Source organism: Odontesthes bonariensis, chromosome 21 (assembly GCF_027942865.1).
Source record: "Odontesthes bonariensis isolate fOdoBon6 chromosome 21, fOdoBon6.hap1, whole genome shotgun sequence".
In the NCBI taxonomy this organism is placed as follows: Eukaryota; Metazoa; Chordata; class Actinopteri; order Atheriniformes; family Atherinopsidae; genus Odontesthes; species Odontesthes bonariensis.
This window is the reverse complement of record NC_134526.1, coordinates 32273691-32292490: the sequence shown is the minus strand read 5'-3', so window position 1 is coordinate 32292490 and position 18800 is coordinate 32273691. Positions and strand designations below refer to the sequence as shown.

The 18800-nt window shown below is 45.8% G+C and overlaps 1 protein-coding gene across 1 annotated transcript in view; it reads left to right on the top strand.

Moving 5' to 3' along the window:
* Window positions 1-9537, top strand: part of LOC142371025 (insulin-like growth factor 2 mRNA-binding protein 1) — a 46731-nt gene extending 37194 nt beyond the window's left edge. Inside the window, exons 4-15 of the mRNA XM_075453613.1 lie at window positions 1029-1080; window positions 2167-2230; window positions 3270-3563; window positions 3873-4007; window positions 4109-4231; window positions 6214-6349; window positions 7202-7324; window positions 7468-7584; window positions 7671-7745; window positions 7856-7987; window positions 8831-8944; window positions 9099-9537. Of these exons, the coding sequence (XP_075309728.1) occupies window positions 1029-1080; window positions 2167-2230; window positions 3270-3563; window positions 3873-4007; window positions 4109-4231; window positions 6214-6349; window positions 7202-7324; window positions 7468-7584; window positions 7671-7745; window positions 7856-7987; window positions 8831-8944; window positions 9099-9251 (1518 nt within the window). The 3' untranslated portion in view covers window positions 9252-9537. The remainder of the gene's footprint in view (window positions 1-1028; window positions 1081-2166; window positions 2231-3269; window positions 3564-3872; window positions 4008-4108; window positions 4232-6213; window positions 6350-7201; window positions 7325-7467; window positions 7585-7670; window positions 7746-7855; window positions 7988-8830; window positions 8945-9098) is intronic.
* Window positions 9538-18800: the final 9263 nt, after the last annotated feature.

Sequence of the window (18800 nt, the reverse complement as noted above, 5' to 3'; positions counted from 1 at the left end):
GCTGCTAACAGAACTGAGATTATTTCTTCTGATATCTCCAAAATCTAAATGTTGAAGGATGTAATGTTGAGAACAGATAAAAAAAACCGCCTCTTAGAATTGTAGATCTTTCTCTCTCTGTTCTGACATATTTAGCTAAATCTATTCTCCCCACTTTAATCTGTTAATTCATCAAACAAGGCTGAATAAAGCCCACATGCATGGAGCGTATATGTGGCGCGTGGTCTGTGTGCATTTCTGTGTACAGCGGTGTGGCACATGGCCTGCCACCTCAGGCAGGCAGGCAGTGTGTGTGTGTGTGTGTGTGTGTGTCCACATGGGGGCGACGTCTCTCCGCTAAAGCAAAAGGTTTTATTCGGTTAAGCAGAGAAAGCAGCACTTGCACTATGATGGAGAATGAAACCATTGGTTCGGATTTGAATGTGAAATATGAGCAGGAGATATTATGTCTTAGTGAAGGTTCAGTTTGCAAACCTTTGAACCATTTAACTTCCACCTTTTATCATTCATTAGGCAAAAGATAAAAAAAATAGGAAATTTCAAATGTAAATAGCTGTTTGATACACCTGAGATTTCACCCAATGAAATGGTTTGAAAAATGAAATGTAGAAGAAAATGATTTGCTGAAGTCTGACTCATGCGGTGGGACTGTGAGCGTTCATGTGATCACCCAGAAGCTGCTGCTCCTGTACACCGGCTTTATGTCCCACTCCCAGATGGCTCCTCAGGATTCCTTTTCAGGTGTTGCTCCCAAAGGTTTGATAATCACAGATGCTGGAGGCTAAAATCTATCTGCATACGCACTGCAGAACTTGGTGCATTTGCTGTGCTTGTTGGGCCTCTTTCATGTTTTAGTAACCGTTTCCATCCAAGTTAATCTGGAGAGGTGATAAAAAGACTTGAGAAAACGCTGAACTAATGGCAGTTCTATATATATTATATATCCACAAAGGTTTCTTCATTTCTGTGTATTTGTGTAATTCTGTTCCGAGTTTAGCTGACAGTGTTCTCTGCTGTGTGTTTGTCAGGTTCTGGATGGCCTGTTAGCACAGTGTGGAACCGTTGAAAACTGTGAACAGGGTGAGGCTGCTTTTTTTCAAAATTTATTGTCTTTTTCTTGTGTTATTTTCTGCATGAACTACATTTCCAATGGCTCAGAGGCAACCTGTTACTTTTAAATGGTACCCTATGATGTGGCTAATGCTTTGTTAAAGTGGGACCCTGGACTGATGGGCCTAACTTCTCCTCATGGCCATGAGGCTGGCCACTGACTGTGATTTCCGTTCTCATGCTGGGAGTATTTCTCCCTTAAAAACACTTTGTTTTTGACGTGTATTTGAACTACAACAGTACAGACTGACACCAGGGTTACGTAGTGAAAGGCTGACATTATTTTAGCTATAAATAGAGAAGAGCTTTAAATGGGAAAAATAACAATAAAGCTAGTTGATTTTCATAATCACATTAATCTACAAGCTCCTTTTTCAATGAATGGATTAAGCTGAGAATGTTGTGGAAAATGCCCGTGACCGCTTTCCTCAGAATTATTATTATTATTGTTATTATTATTATTGTTATTAATAATATCACATAGGGTAAATTTAGAAGCTGAAAGTAAGTAAAGATTGGTGTCCATTATTTACCATCAACCATATCAATGACAATTACTGACAAACCAATAAAGCAATCATTTTACATCCTGAAGAAAAAGTCTACTGGCCGAGGAAGAGAACTGAAGTCAAAGTATCGTGTGTCCTGTGACCCATAATTTGTTTTCAAAGTTGATCAAATATATTTTTTTGTATGATATTCATGATGGAGTTCATTGACATTATGTCACTGGTCACTAAGCAGATTCCCACTGCTCATACTGCAGTCCAGTTGGAAATCTTGACATGGTCCTTTTCCTCTCCTAGATGGATATGATTTGATTTGAATCTGTATCAGGATACATGGTATTTGTGCGGGAACTTTTAGGGAAGGTGATGAAAGGCCAGAGCTTGTGCACACTCTGCATTAATTGTTTAGAAAATGTGCTTTGATTGAATGCAATGTGCTTATGACAACACTGTCAGATATACTGTGGGCTGCAGATGTGACTTTGTAATACCATGGCAGCTGTGTACATGTGTACAACATCTATTTATTTGAACTTTTCTCTTTCAGTCAACACAGATAGTGAGACTGCAGTGGTTAATGTTACATATGCATCCCGGGAGCAGGCAAGGCAGTAAGTTCCTATGTGCCAGTCTTCTTCTACTACTTTTTCTATTATTATTCCTCATGCTCTAATTGTCACTTACACATTTAGGTACATACATGACAGTTTGTCATTTTTTAAAAAATTAAAAATTAAAATTTAAAAATGCAATGAAGAATTAATCTTAACATGTACACTTCAAAATTCAAATTGCATTATGGCATCAGAGATGAATGAAAGTGTCTTTTATTAAATAATTCTGAGCTTATTATTCTGAGCTCCATTAATGACAGACGCATCCACTTTCCCTCTCTATGGTACGTGTGTGCCATCTAGTGGTGACTTGTAAGAAATGTACTTGAAATTTAAGTCCTGATTAAGGAGGAAGTGCTGCCTTTTAAAGCAAAAATAACATTATTAGTCTGTGCAGATTATTGATTACAAGTTCAAGCAAATTCCTGAATGTATTTGACACGAGAGGCCCTATCTACTCTTAAAGGATGAGACGGATGAAGGGCTAACATTCCAAACTGCACTGTGCTACATTTCCAACAGTTTTCATCATACATGTAGAACTTAATTCACCTCCAGGTATGAGTCATTCATGAAAGTCTCGTGAAATGATTTTTACCTGCATAAGAAATGAAGCTCAACAACACTGTAGCCATGTTAGTGTCAGCAGCTCTGCATCAGCTCAGTGACTGTGTCAGGCTGCATCATCCTAAACGCTAGTGTTGTTCTGTTTCATTCGAACTCCAACGGGTTAGAATCAAAGGCAGTAGTTTTTTTAAATGAGCATATTTAAGCAAAGTTCAAGTACTTTGGAACTATCCCCCGGTTACAGATACGTTAAACGTTTACCTCTACTCTGTTGTCATCATCTATGCCCCTGCATGCAGTGAGAGTGGAAATGGAAGCAGTTTCAGATCATAAAGCCATTGAAGTGATAATCTTTGGTGTTGTAGGCCTTTGGAAAAATGTAGCATAAAGATACTCAGATGTGAGTTAATAAGCTGAGTTTATTGGGAAGGTATTTATGACCCTATTCTGCGGCTGTGTCCCAACACAGAGCCATCCAGAAACTGAATGGATACCAGTTTGAGAACAATGCGCTGCGTGTCTCTTACATCCCTGATGAAACTTCTGAGGGGGAGGCAGGCCAGCGGGGGCCAGATAACGGTCGGCGCCCTGGCTACGGACCCCGTTCTGGACTCCGTGGTGGGTCCCCCAGCTCTGGGATGCCCACTAAAACTCCACATGCCGACATCCCTCTCAGATTGCTGGTACCCACGCAGTATGTTGGAGCCATCATCGGCAAAGAGGGCGCCACTATTCGCAACATCACCAAGCAGACGCAGAGCAAGTGGGTGATGAATCAGCTCTGATCAATCGGTTTGGACACTTTCTGTGTTGGTAGCCTGATAAGATGCCACAGCATTCATAAGGACCTTTAGAGCACACCCTCAGTGTGAACTAAATGTCAGATATCAGTTTAGTTTTGTGTTTCATTTTTCCATTGCTGATAATTGTAGTCAGTTAAGTGGTAAATGTATGTGTTGCCCTGTACTGTACTGAAATATTGGCCTGAATGCTGATGCAGTGAGGTCAGGGGTCAGGGGTTAACCAACCTGCAGACTTGGTGAACTAAAGCTAATGTGTGGTGTCACTGCAGGATTGATGTTCACCGCAAGGAGAATGCAGGCGCTGCCGAGAAGCCCATCAGCATCCACTCCACCCCCGAGGGCTGCTCAGCCGCCTGCCGCATGATCCTGGACATCATGCACCAGGAGGCCAAGGACACCAAGACGTAGGCCTCACACAGAGATCCAGCATGCAAAACTACTGTGGCACTACTTACCTTACTTACTAATACCAGGCTGTGGCCCTGACGTGTCTTTATGTTGTCAGTGCTGATGAGGTTCCTCTGAAGATTCTGGCTCACAACAACTTCGTTGGCCGCCTTATCGGGAAGGAGGGGCGAAACCTGAAAAAAGTAGAGCAGGACACCGACACCAAGATTACCATCTCCCCGTAAGACACACACACACACACACACACACACACACAGCCAGTGTGAAAATGCTTTTATTTCAAAGGTTTTACAGAATATGGTCTGACCAGGTCTGAGGACTGAGTAAATCTATCCTCAGAGTAACAACAACACGTCACATGTCACTGTGTCGTTATTCATTGGACAAAACACAGAAGCAGTGATAAAAACATATCTGTGAAAGAAAGAGAAAATAGTACATTTCACAATACATATGGTGTGCACAATTATTAGGCAAATGAGTATGTTGACCATATTCTAATTTTTATGAATATTTTCTGACTCCCAGCTGTATAAACTGGAATGCTTAATGGATTGAACCATAGCAGGGGATGTGTATCTGTAAAGAGGGAGGGTGTGGCCTAAGGAGGTCAACGCCTTATATCAAGGTGTGCAGAATTATTAGGCAGCTTCTTTTCCTCTGGCAAAATGGTATGCATTCTGGCTGCATCAGTAACAGGCTCAGAGCCCCACTTCCAGTCAGGCGCCAGGTGGAGGTGGGGTACTGCTATGGGCTGGTGTTATTAAAGATGAGCTGGTTGGACCTTTTCGGGTTGAAGATGGACTCAACTCCTAACCCTACTGCCAGTTTTTAGAAGACAATGTTTAAGTGAGAATTGGACAATGTTCAAACAGATGAAAATCAGAAAGTGGGAAGGGAAAATGTGTGTTTTTGATCATTCTGCACACTAATAGTTGTGCACATATAGATATTCTCCTAAGAAAGCTCACTTATACTTTCTTGAATCTTCATGTTTGAGCTTTATTAACATTTTGGATTGAGTGAGAGCACTGTTCATTAATACAAGTAATCCTCAGAAATATGACTTATTGTGCACACAGTGTAGAACTGTTGGCTCATCTGAAGCCAACTGGCCAAACATTGATGCCTCTGCTCAGTTTCTCAGCTTGGCCTGTGAAGTCTGCAGCAGTCCCACCCAACAGCTGCTACTTTAACCAACAGTTGGATGCTTTTTTCTATCAAAGGATAATGATCCGACGTTCTCCTTATTACTGGTGATGAAGTGGACACTTCTACGCATTCTTGCTAAAAAACACTCACACCACAGAATATAATCTTAGTTATCTTTCTCCTGCCGTAGACATACAGTGCAAAGTTTGATTCAAAGTCTTTGAAGTATTACTAAACCTAAAAGGTGGGGTAGGGGTTCTTTTTCTGGAGCATTTTTTTTACATATTGCTTGAAATACTCTTCACACCCCCATTGCAACCAATTAATTAAAAGTTTTGACACAAATATGAAAAGTTTTTGTGGCCTCTAGAACGTACAATCTAGGAAAAACACTATCCAATCATTGTGAACGGACCGTTCACAATGATTGGATTCTGATGCCGTCTATCAAACTGCAATCTGCTCCTCCCTCCCCCTCCTTCCCCCTGTGCGCGTACCCTGCTCCGTGAACGAATTACGCGTCCAGAAGCTTGGCAGGAAGCTAAACTAGAGCCAGCTTGGCTAGCACCTAGCATTATTAAACGTATAGTTAGCATACACTAAATACTAAATACTAAATACGGCAACGATCGATGCTTGCTGTCAGAACAGCGCTCGTGCACCTTAGTGCTCGTTCATGTACTCTAGAGGCGTGCCTTCGGGGGGAAAGTGAAGAAAAGGATTGGGACTTTTTACCTGTGTATTTTCAAAATGCAGCTTCGCTGGACTCAAAATCCAGGATCTCCTATCCTACCTTTAAGTTCCAGACCTGGCTAAGAAATATTTGGAGTAGAGCTATAGGATTTGGCGAAGTCCTCTGAAGGTTCTAGATTGGTTTCTTTCAAGAAAATCCCTGATAGAAATGGAGAGGGTTATGTCTTTGGCATGGAAGAAGACACACATAGTAGCTTTCATACACTTCACAGCAGATGGGCCACCATGGAACTAATGAAGTGGAATATGTCTGGCATATGTGTGCATAACCAAGCTCTCTTGGTGTAACATCTGCAGTCTCCAGGACCTGACGCTGTACAATCCTGAGAGAACCATCACGGTCAAAGGCTCGATCGAAGCCTGCTGTCAGGCTGAAGTGGAGGTCATGAAGAAAGTCAGGGAGGCCTACGAGAATGACATTGCAGCTATGAATGTAAGTGCACACAATCCCATGCCCATGCACACCCACTGACACAGGAATCTAACTTCCCCGGGAGCAACCATGTTTCTGATGTGGGGTCCACAAGATGCAGTTAAGATGTTTATGGGACAATAAAAAGTAATGAAGCAAAATCAGATGTTTAAAATGCATGGAAGTATGTTAGTCTGACCTAGGTCTAGGTGCTCTGACACACAGCAAAGTGTGTATTAATGCAGCTGAGTTCCCCATAAAGCCTTCCCATCTTTTTCTGTTTCTTTAGTCAGAAAGTGGGACTGAAAATCAGCCCATTAACACCACGTGTCACTTAAAGCGTTTCCCAAGTCTGCTCTGATAGAATCCTGATTTTAGAAGCACAGCCTCCTCTGACACTAAAGTAGCTGAAAGACAGCGTCTGAGCAGGGAGCTCAGCCGGACTCACATGGTGTCCCAGAGGAGGTGAGAGGCAGCTGGGTGTGTTGAACGTTTCTCAGGCCATAGCTTCACAGCATTGGTCAGGAAAGGGATTGGTCATTTATATGTACCAGGACAAAGGTGGGTGCTCTAATTAACTGCTGTAAACAGGGGGTCACATGACTCTGCATGTAAACTTATCCCGTGTTCCCAAGAAGGATTTGGACACTTTACCCCTCATGAAATCCTCAGATTAGTTTAATTTGGGAAAATAAGAAAAGAAGGCCACAATATTTGAAAGAAAGACGGCACATCATCATGATTCCCTTTTACTGTTCTGATTGTGAGAAAGCTCCGGGAGCTAAATGGAGGAGCCTGAGGTCCAGCGCTGGGACTGGAGCTGGCCTTCCTCTTCTGTGCAGCTCACCCTCCCTGTGCTCTGCTTTTTCCCAGCAACAGACCCACCTGATCCCTGGCCTTAACCTGGGGGCTCTGGGTCTCTTCCCCTCTTCCTCTAATATGCCCCCACCCCCACCTGGAAATGCAGTTGGTGGCACCCCCTATGGCTGCTTTGGGGTAAGAATACAGAAAAAGAACTCTTCCTAACACACTGCCTCGTGCCTTTTCTCCTGCACATTCATTTGGTCATCCTCCCAAACAGATCTTTCTCAGAGATGTTGTGATGAATTGACCCCAGGAGTCTCTGTGTGTGTGCTTAGGCCCCAGAGCAGGAGACGGTCCATGTTTACATCCCAGCGCAGGCAGTCGGGGCCATCATTGGAAAGAAAGGCCAGCACATCAAGCAGCTGAGCCGCTTCGCCGGGGCCTCCATCAAGGTGAGTTCAACTGTGAAACACATCAGGGCTTTCTTTTTGCTTTGTCCTGAACTGCTAATGTGGCTTTTCTCTTTGTTCCCCTCCAGATTGCACCAGCTGAAACTCCAGACTCCAAAATGAGGATGGTGATTGTGACCGGACCTCCCGAGGCTCAGTTCAAAGTAAACACTGAACAGCTGGTTGTCATGCATCCCATTTTATCCCCACGTCCCCAGACTGGTGGCACACTGTACTGCTGAGAACAACTGGCATCTGTTTCCTCCACCTTCAGGCTCAGGGCAGAATCTACGGTAAACTGAAGGAGGAGAACTTCTTTGGGCCGAAAGAAGAGGTCAAACTGGAGACTCACATCAAGATGGCCGCCGCTGCTGCGGGAAGGGTCATCGGCAAAGGAGGGAAGACGGTACGTTTCTCCACCTCTTTCTCAGATAGGGCAGCACAGTGTGCCTCTGAGGGGCTCCATCGTTCAGGGAGTCAGGCATCAGCAGCTGTTTTCACACTGAGACCCGCTACCTTAGCGGGTCCAAATTGCCACTTCATCCGGCGTCGAGCAATGTGAACGCTTGGCGTGTTGGTGACCCGTGTCGCCTGAAGCCGAGTTCAGGGGGCGTTACCTAGTGGCAGAGCGTCACACCAAACACATCAAATGCTGGGCGTGTACAATGACGTAGGCACAAGCCAGTCTGCATCAAATTTTTCCCCGGTTGGCGTGGCACATGTCGAAATATGGCCAGTCCAATCGCCCTCTGCCACTCCTGCCGTTGTGGTCATTAACCGCATGGAACTTTTTCCTCATGGCTTTCAGTTTGTTGGTCACCTGCATCTTGCTGCGTGGGAAACCGCGCTCTCCCATCTTTCTCGCCAGCCCTTCCAGCAGAGGTCCATCTTTCACCGTCCCCGACATGTGATGGTAAATAACGTCCTCTGCTCGGAGGCTGAGGAGCTCGCGGACCCCCTTGTCTCCCCAGTTGGCCATCTTCAAAAATGTCTCGAACTTGCAGAGTAAAACAGAGTGAAACTTGTCCTCACCTGTCGCTGTTGTTCTGAATCAGCTGTCCATTCTGTCTTTTAAACTCCTCACGCCACGCCCACGTCGAAAGGCGAGTCGAGTTGACGCGGCAGCCCGGGTCGGCAGTGTGAACGCAACAGCGGACACGCTAAATTCCCGAATTAAACGCGGGTTCTTCCTCAGTGTGAAAGAGGCTATAGTGAGACATCACTGAGCAGCCGTTTTTTCTGCCTTCAGGTGAACGAGCTGCAGAACCTGACGGCAGCAGAGGTGGTGGTGCCCAGAGAACAGACTCCTGATGAAAACGACCAGGTCATCGTGAAGATCAACGGACATTTCTACGCCAGCCAGGTACACATGCACTTCACATGCACTATTCATTCTGTCTCACATCGAATCCTGAGGGAATGTCTTTCTATAGATGCAGAAATGTCTGTTTGCAGCTGGGAGGAAAATGTTTCTGCTGAGTCTCTGACCCCCCGCTGACCTCTCCTGTGTTCCACAGCTCGCTCAAAGGAAGATCCGAGACATCCTGACGCAGGTTAAACAGCCTGTGAAAGGCGGCGTGCCCATGAGCCCTGGCCCCCACCCCCAGGGCTTCACAGAGATGGGCAGCCCCACGCAGGGACTGACTCAGGACCAGCCGCGCAGGAAGTGAGGGTCCCGGCACCTGCGGGCCCACCTGACAGACTGACGGACACATGCGCGGACGGCGAGACGGACAAATACAGAAGAGCGACACACGGACCCAGCGAAAGACAGGGAGAGATGTACGGAGACAGGAAGTACGCCCGATGAGAAAGATGAGAAAAGAGGAGGAATAAGTCAAAATATGAAACAAATGAAAACAAAAGAATCTAAAGAAAATGGAACTTGAAAACAGAGACCCGGTGACAGGCCAGAAGAGAGACTGAGTGTGGATGGAAGGATGAAGGGACGGAGGGACAGACAGAGGGAAGGGCCTGGGTGTGGCTGCAGCCAGCTGATCCTCAGTGGGACTGGAACAGGTCTGACAGGTTCCAGGAACAGGTCTGACAGGTTCCAGGAACAGGTCTGACAGGTTCCAGGAACAGGTCTGACAGGTTCCAACAGGTCTGACAGGTTCCAGGAACAGGTCTGACAGGTTCCAACAGGTCTGACAGGTTCCAACAGGTCTGACAGGTTCCAGGAACAGGTCTGACAGGTTCCAACAGGTCTGACGGGTTCCAGGAACAGGTCTGACGGGTTCCAGGAACAGGTCTGACGGGTTCCAACAGGTCTGACAGGTTCCAGGAACAGGTCTGACAGGTTCCAGGAACAGGTCTGACAGGTTCCAGGAACAGGTCTGACAGGTTCCAGGAACAGGTCTGACAGGTTCCAACAGGTCTGACAGGTTCCAGGAACAGGTCTGACAGGTTCCAGGAACAGGTCTGACAGGTTCCAACAGGTCTGACAGGTTCCAGGAACAGGTCTGACAGGTTCCAACAGGTCTGACAGGTTCCAGCAGGTCTGACAGGTTCCAACAGGTCTGACAGGTTCCAGGAACAGGTCTGACAGGTTCCAACAGGTCTGACAGGTTCCAACAGGTCTGACAGGTTCCAGGAACAGGTCTGACGGGTTCCAGGAACAGGTCTGACGGGTTCCAGGAACAGGTCTGACAGGTTCCAGGAACAGGTCTGACGGGTTCCAGGAACAGGTCTGACAGGTTCCAGGAACAGGTCTGACAGGTTCCAGGAACAGGTCTGACAGGTTCCAACAGGTCTGACAGGTTCCAGGAACAGGTCTGACAGGTTCCAGGAACAGGTCTGACAGGTTCCAACAGGTCTGACAGGTTCCAGGAACAGGTCTGACAGGTTCCAGGAACAGGTCTGACAGGTTCCAACAGGTCTGACAGGTTCCAACAGGTCTGACAGGTTCCAACAGGTCTGACAGGTTCCAACAGGTCTGACAGGTTCCAGGAACAGGTCTGACGGGTTCCAGGAACAGGTCTGACGGGTTCCAGGAACAGGTCTGACAGGTTCCAGGAACAGGTCTGACAGGTTCCAGGAACAGGTCTGACGGGTTCCAGGAACAGGTCTGACAGGTTCCAGGAACAGGTCTGACAGGTTCCAGGAACAGGTCTGACAGGTTCCAACAGGTCTGACAGGTTCCAGGAACAGGTCTGACAGGTTCCAACAGGTCTGACAGGTTCCAGGAACAGGTCTGACAGGTTCCAACAGGTCTGACAGGTTCCAACAGGTCTGACAGGTTCCAGGAACAGGTCTGACAGGTTCCAGCAGGTCTGACAGGTTCCAACAGGTCTGACAGGTTCCAGCAGGTCTGACAGGTTCCAGGAACAGGTCTGACAGGTTCCAGCAGGTCTGACAGGTTCCAACAGGTCTGACAGGTTCCAGGAACAGGTCTGACAGGTTCCAGCAGGTCTGACAGGTTCCAACAGGTCTGACAGGTTCCAGGAACAGGTCTGACAGGTTCCAGCAGGTCTGACAGGTTCCAGGAACAGGTCTGACAGGTTCCAGCAGGTCTGACAGGTTCCAGGAACAGGTCTGACAGGTTCCAGCAGGTCTGACAGGTTCCAACAGGTCTGACAGGTTCCAGGAACAGGTCTGACAGGTTCCAGGAACAGGTCTGACAGGTTCCAGGAACAGGTCTGACAGGTTCCAGCAGCCTGGGAGTCTCCATGTAAGGGTGGGCTGTGGCTGCCCCCTTGCAGGGAGGAGAGGCTGGGCTGCTCTGTGATGTCAGAGACCCCCGCAGTGGCCCGCTGGTCCTTCTGAGTCGCCCTCCACGCCTCTCCAACCATCCGCAGTCAGCCCTATATTTTAAGGGTGGTTTTTTAAACAGAAAGATGTATGTATAGAAATGTTTTATTCAGAGCTATTAATGGTAAGATGCAGTGAGGCGGAGCTGGGAGAGAAAGCAGGGAAGCTGCTGCAGAGGCTCCGGAGGTCAGGCCCGGGCTGCGGTGCGAGCCCCGCCCCCTTTACCTCCGAGCCAATGGGAGTCCTGCAGAGGGGCCGCAGATGTTAACACTGCTCTTTAAAAGCTTTTCTGAATAGCAGAGAGAGTAGATTAAAAGAGAAGACAATATGAGGTTGTAAATATATAATCTTCATGTAAATCTTAAAACTGCTGCGCCTGACCACCTTGCTTTTTAATTTGTTGAATAAAAAGGGTGCGTTGAATATTTCCCAGTCCCTGGTCTATGAAGTGTAGCATTATGTAGCCTACAGCCAGACGGGGGCCTGGGGAGGCCCTCAGGATGGCCCTCTGATGCCCTGATGCTCAGCAGGGTGGAGGAAGGCGCAGCAGCAGACAGTCAGGGAGCGCAGGTCGCAGCTGGTCCTGCAGTTCTAATGCAGCGGCTCAGCTCACACCTGATCATCAGAAAACGACCTTCCACCAGCAGCCATGCTCGCTGGCCAGCGCCTGCTCCCCTCTATGGCATATTTTATATATATTGTATATATATGATATGTGAGTTAGCCCAGCCCCTCAGGTGAATGTAGTGAAGGCAGCGAGCCGGAGAAGGCTTTGCTGCAGCTGAATAAGGAAGTCTGACCAGGTGTGTCTGAGACTTTCTGTTCGTTGCATTCTTCCTGCGCTGAATATTCAAGAGCATTCTTAAACAGGATGACTTTCTCTGAAGAGCCAGAGACCCTCTGTCTTTGCTCCTGAAGGGGAAATGCCGCAGGTGCTCGTTGCACTAATGGCAGTTTAAGGCTGGTCTTGGATGAGTGAAGGAAGGAGAAAAGCAAAGTCTTCCACAGCTCGATGCCTTGAGCTCAGCGATGGTTGAAATCAGACAGGGAGGGAGCAGCTTCCTGGTTTCCTCTCCCACTCTGCCACAGGTCTGAGGCCAGAGCCTCCAGACCCTCCGGACCCTTCAGACCCTGCCTGTGTATGATGATGAAGGCCAGGGTCCCAGAACGGACGCTTTTGCCAATATTGAAACAGATTAGAGAAGAAATGAAAAGAAAAACCTACCTCAGGGTAAAGTTACCTCAGTATTCCTAACTTTTTTTTGCTTGCTGGTGTTTTATATAAGAAGAAGAAAAAGAGCTGATAGTCCTGAATATTTTTTATTTTTTTAAGAAAAAAGTATGTTTTCTTTTTTCGATATTGTCTTGTTGCTTTGGTTGTTTTTTTTCTGTTTTTTTTCTTTTCAGTTCTTGATGTGATGCTGGTTGAATGAGTTCAGGATGGTCAGGAGATGTTATTTTAAACAGCAGAGACCGATAAAATGCTGGTCTCCAGAGGAAATGGTCTTTTTGCCCTTTTTGGTAAGGATCCATGCTTTCTGTCTGCCTGAGGAGTGATTGAAGCGGCCGTAGTAGCAGTAGGGTGTGGAGAGGCTTCTGACGGGCTCAAGGTAAGCAAACCTTCTGCTTTTACTGAGCTCACTTAAAGAACTGCAGAACCTCTGGAGACATGACGTTCCACCCTATGCCTCAGTGTCCATGGCCTGTGGCCCCCCCGAGCCCTGAGGGACACCCCTCTTGTTCCTTATTGTTCTGACATCATCATGAAGCACCAAACAAGAGGTTCCATTTCTCACTCACAACGGGGACATATTAATTTGAGCTTTTAAGTGAGAACTCATCTACAGCTTAACTGTACATGAAGACAGAAGAGGACACTCTAACTTCACACATTGCAGCTAGCTTTGATGTCTCTGAATGTGAATATTTATTACCTGTGCACTGACCACCACGCCCCAAAGGCTCCCTGCAGGCTGCACACGGTGGGCATGGGTGGATGGAGGTGTGTGTGTGTGTGTGTGTGTGTTTACTGATATTAAACGTTTTTTTTCTTTTTCTTTCTGATGGGATGTGGTTGGGTGACACTAAAAAAAAAAGCAGAAAAAACTAGGACATGAACCTATGGCTCCTCCATCTGTGTACCACCCGACAGAGGATGGAGAGAATTAAGAATCTTCTACAAACAAAAAGAAAAAATGGGAGCAAAACAACAACAACACTGCTGCATAATAGATTACAACCTGTACATGTTGATTAGATACTTTTGTATTTTTGGAGAAAATTCTGAAAAGCAGAAGAGTGAAAGCCGGATTGCGCCGGTCGGTGAAGGACACTGCCAGATAACTCCCGATCTTTTTGAGGTCCTACCAGCTCTCCGATGCTCACAGCAAACCTTCGTCGGCTCCCCACAAGCTAACCAACAAACAGGGACAATCTATTCTTTCGTGTCTGTGCTTCCATTTTTGCCCGGAGGTGCTAACTTCCCAGCTCACGCGGTCGTTCTGTGTGGAGTTTCCACCTCCCTCTGAACCATAGCGCTCTGTTCATAACCACCAAGACACACTTTTAGGATTCATTACTCAGCTTGCAGATTTTTGGATTGCTTAGGAATTCCAACTTATGTCATTTTCTTATTTTTGAAATACAGCAAGCTTTATTCGGACGTGACATCTGGGGACGTACTGTTGCACTAATTGATGAAAAAAAGCGCTGACAGCCTCAAACTAACAAAATAACTGGGAACAGCTTGTGCAAATGTTCACAGAAAAAAGATAGAGCGTGAAATGGAGGAGCGAGGGAAGGATGAGAGGAGGGAGCGGGCATGGTCACCTGTTGGCTTTGGGCTGGAGAGAAGGCTCACTGAAAGCCCACCCCACTCCCCCCTCTCGGCCCCCCGTCCCCCCTCCTTCCACCGAACATCGTCATACCTTCTCCTCATCACCCAGTACTCTCGGAGAAGAGTGAGATATTTTCACTGACTCAGAAGAAGATGATTTCATTTTTGGGCAGGAATGTTGGGGGCCCTCTCTTCCGCTGGTCTCCATCGTGTTTGTTTTGCTCACTTCTGTTCAACAACTTTTGATTTTCTTACTTAAACCAGCTTTTTTTTTTCTTTAAAGATGAACAGTCTAACTCATTATTGGAAAAAACTGAAAATAGTTTAATTTGATCATGTTTTGTTCTTTACCATTTTAATGCACAGATCTATTAACAAAACGGCTACTAAATATGTTGAAGTACTAACAAGTAGCTGAGAACATGAGGAACTGTGCCAAACCCACCGAAGATGCAGTGGAGCCACACATAACCTGTGAAACTCACCCACATTAGAGGGTCCTCGTTTCTGGCCACACGTATTTCCCGGGTGAAGGTTTCCTCATTCACATGGTTATGTGTCACCTCGGATATGACCTGCTCCCCTCCCCTTCTTTTCTTTAGATGTACTGCAGAGAAACTCCATTTTAGGGCTGAAAACGAAGCTTGGCCGCAGATCATGCTGCCGCCCCTGCTCTGGAAGGGAGAATGGAATAAGAATTCTTTGCATTTAGAAGCCAGATTGGATCATTTCCAGGCTGAAAGTGAACTTAGTGACTTGTTTAAATTCAAGTTGAGTGCTATACTGTAAGTTGTATGGGCTCATGGACAGTCTGGTACTGCGGTGCCACAGTTATATTGTAACCACACACTAACAACAAAATTTACTCTTTGTAATCGTATGGAGCTATTTCCAACACTGTTTAAACCAGTTTATCGTGCATGTTTGACCCCTTTAATTCATACTAAAATAAAAATTCAATACTTCATATTGTTGCTGACCATTTTCACTAACGTATGTCATCCACACTGTGTGGCTCAATTATTATGCTACACACAAAATGTACAAATTTGTTGGTGTCTTTTGGTGGTACTGGAAAGCAACAAGCCAAACAAAGCTGTTAAAAAATGTATTTCTCTTCAGCTGCAAAGGCCTCCTTTGTCTTCACCAGCACTTTGCTAACTTTGTGTCTGGTGTTTGACAGAAAATGAGAGCTTAAGCACTGTTAAACCTTTTCAGGCCTGCTGTGCCTGAAAGCAGTGCTCTCCTCAGTGGGAGGAAGTCAAAGCGGGAAAGTTTCAGACTGCACAATCTGCCAGTGAACTAAGAGAGGCTCTGAGCTGAGCTGAGAGTGTGCTGAGCGTTTTTAGTGGACTGCTCACCACGAGCCATGCTTCTCACCCTTTACATGGTCACTTCATTTGTTGATTCAAACTATTACTAACTGCCATAGTATAGTGGATGAAGCTCAACTCTCTTTGGGGGACATGGTCAGCACTAATGTAAAGTATTTGCATTAAATTGGCACAAAACAAATAAAAAAAACAACAAAAAAACAAAAACCCAAAAAAAACCTCACTGTTATTGTTCCTTTGTCTTTCTTTAAGTCTGAGGTCAGACTTAAGTAAATGATCTCACCAGACGTCTTGTTCATGGCCACAGAGTGGAGCTGTGTGACATCAGGCTGAACTACAGTGTGGAGCTCTGCCCCCGACAGGCGGCACAGCAGCTGACACATTAATCCCCCCGTCGAAATGGGATTCAGAATCTTAATCAAACGAAAGCTGGCAGAGAACACCATACCATGAAGAAAAAAAACTAACAAACAAACAAACATGCAAACCTCTTGACACAGAACCAGTAACGCTACCTCAAAGCATACGCAAACTGATAGAAGATTGTTTCTTTATTTCCTTTCAAAGCCCTCAGTCAGACAGCTGAGACATGCAGACAGAAAATGGGACACTTTATTTTACAGTACAGTTCCATTTCTCCACTCCGACTTCAATTTATTTTTACAGCTTTAGCAAGTGTACCTCCACAGTTTATAGATGGGACTGTAAAAATAAATGAGTTAACTAAACAGACACAGACACTTGCACCAAAGCCAATATGGAAACATTTTGGTGATGAGGGATGAGGATGCATTTCACATTGTGGCCCTCAGTGGACCACATGTTGACCAACAACAGCAAAGTACAAGTGCTCTTGTTTCTCTTGTGAAGCTCAAAGCCGACCCTAATCACTAACTACAGATCCCAACCCGACACCACTGTGTTCCACTGTGCTACATGCGTCTGACTGCTAACGACTCCCACACTCCGCCTTCAGTTCAGCTCTGCCCTGCTGCTCCACATGTCCCTTCCCTGTCAGTCATCTCTGCAATGACGCAGGAAACCATGGAATTGCTTTGTTAATCTACCTCTTAGGAAAAAAAAATAGATGAACAGTGTTTTCTTTTTGAAAAAGAACCCAAAAAAAAAGATGAAGAGAGAAAGTACTCAAAGGAAATGTAGGTTAATGGATGACATGGTAGCGGCATCACCATATACCTTAGTGGATAGTCTATTAAAAAAAAATGATACCTCTTCCAAAGATGAATTTATTTTCTTTTTTCACTCTTTGTGGATTATGAAAGGATTATAAAATATGATAATGAACTGAGTGGGGAGGACAAAAATGTACCACCTGCTATTAATTTGGATACATTTCTTCATCCAATTTGCATTAGATTATTTTTCATTTCATTAAACGTTTACTTTTTTAACTCAAAATATTCTCCATGTTTAATTTTTGTTGACTCCTAATTTTCTCTCTCCTTTTTATGACAGCAGATTGTATCTCTTGTGTTGGGGTGCATTTAGCCTTTTCTTTCTCTCTGTTAAAAAGTTAGCGCACCCTGCGAGGACCTCGGACATCAACAATGATCTGTTTTCACTTCTGATGATTTCTGTTGTTTGAGCTGACGGTGCTGCTGCAGGTGGAAGGAGGGAGGCCCTGCACCACATGTCCACATGCTGGGATCCTGTGAAGACCCTTCACATTAGAATTGGGAGGTCTCCGTCCTTCCACTTGACAGTGGCTTTGGCCTTTACAATGTATGGAGTTTCACCCTCTGCCTGCCTGATTCCTTTAGTCCTCAACGACACTTGTTTTAATTCCTTGTAAACAAAACAGAGCATAGATATGAATGTGTTATTAAAAGATGAGATAACGGACCCTCTTGGCCTTGGTGTGTGTTTTGATTTGTTTGGTGGCTAAATCAAAATGTGGAATGCTTTGCCTCACGGTGAAGACCTATCAAAAAGAGAAGACAATGGATTGATAATCCTTGATAGTGGTAATTACCAATTTTCTAACATATTCAGATATGTAACTACCCAAGTAGGAAATAAATCCAGTTAACCTGATAACTTAGGAAGCAGAGCCACACCTCAGGCCCCCCTCTAATCACCTGGCATGGCGTCGTATACATCGTACCCACTGCACTCAGCACCAGCCCACTTCCTAAACTACTCACCCGTTCACCGGCCTCCTCATCACTGATCCTTGTCAGGGCTCATTCATCATTCTCCTGTCCTCATACTCTCTTCTTTTTCAGACACATCTGGTGTGGCAGGGGTCTTTCACAGCCCGACTCATTCTTGCTTAACCATCATTTACAAGACACGAAAACTTTCAGATCCATCTATACTTCTGTCTGCTTCCTGAAACTCTTCAGTGAAGCAACGCGCTCCCACTGTTGTGGCTTGGTAATGGGTTGAAAATGAGTCAAAGAAAACAGACAATGAGATTCATGGAAAAGGGTTTCATCATGGCAGGGCTGCACGGTGGTGTGGGGGTCAGCACTGTCGCCTCACAGCAGAGGGTTCCAGGTTCAACTCCCGGCTGCTTCTTTCTGTGAGGAGTCTGCATGTTCTCCCCGTGTATGTGTGGGTTCTCTCCGGGTTCTCCGGCTTCCTCCCACTGTCCAAAAACATGCATGTTGGGTTAGGAGTGAGTGTGTGTGTGTGGCCCTGTGATGGACTGGCGGCCCCTGCAGGGTGTACCCCGCCTCTGGCCCGATGACTGCTGGGATAGGCTCCGGCCCCCCCGCGAACCAACCGACGGATTCCGTGGGAATAGAAAATGGATTTGAAGGAATATGAAATCAGAGGAAAACAACAAAAAGAACAGAACAAACAACAGAAGGCTGGCATGCAGAAATAGACACAGCAGCCAGAAGTTGCCCCAGAGCACAGTGACCTCTCCTTGAGCCTGAGGTGAACCCCAGATAATATCAGCGTAGAATTTTAAAGATGGCAGAAACTTCCCATCCCGTCAGACGTTGAGAGAATTTAGTAGTTGATAAAACCCAGCACACAGAGCTTGTAGTCACTGCTTTGTTTTGAACTTTTGATTAATTTGCAAACATTCCTTAAATGCTCCTAACGTCTCAGGTTACTGGGTGTAGAGTAATGGCAATAATATCATGTATTATACGCAAGTCATCTTCAACGACACACAAAGCAGGCAGCCACAGCATTCAGCCATTCAAGGCTTGGTTTGTTCTAACAGGTGGTGACACACACACACACACGTATATGAAAAATATATAAAGTATGTATGAAAAACTGGGTGCTGTGTAGCAAATACAGCTGGGATTTGGGATGGG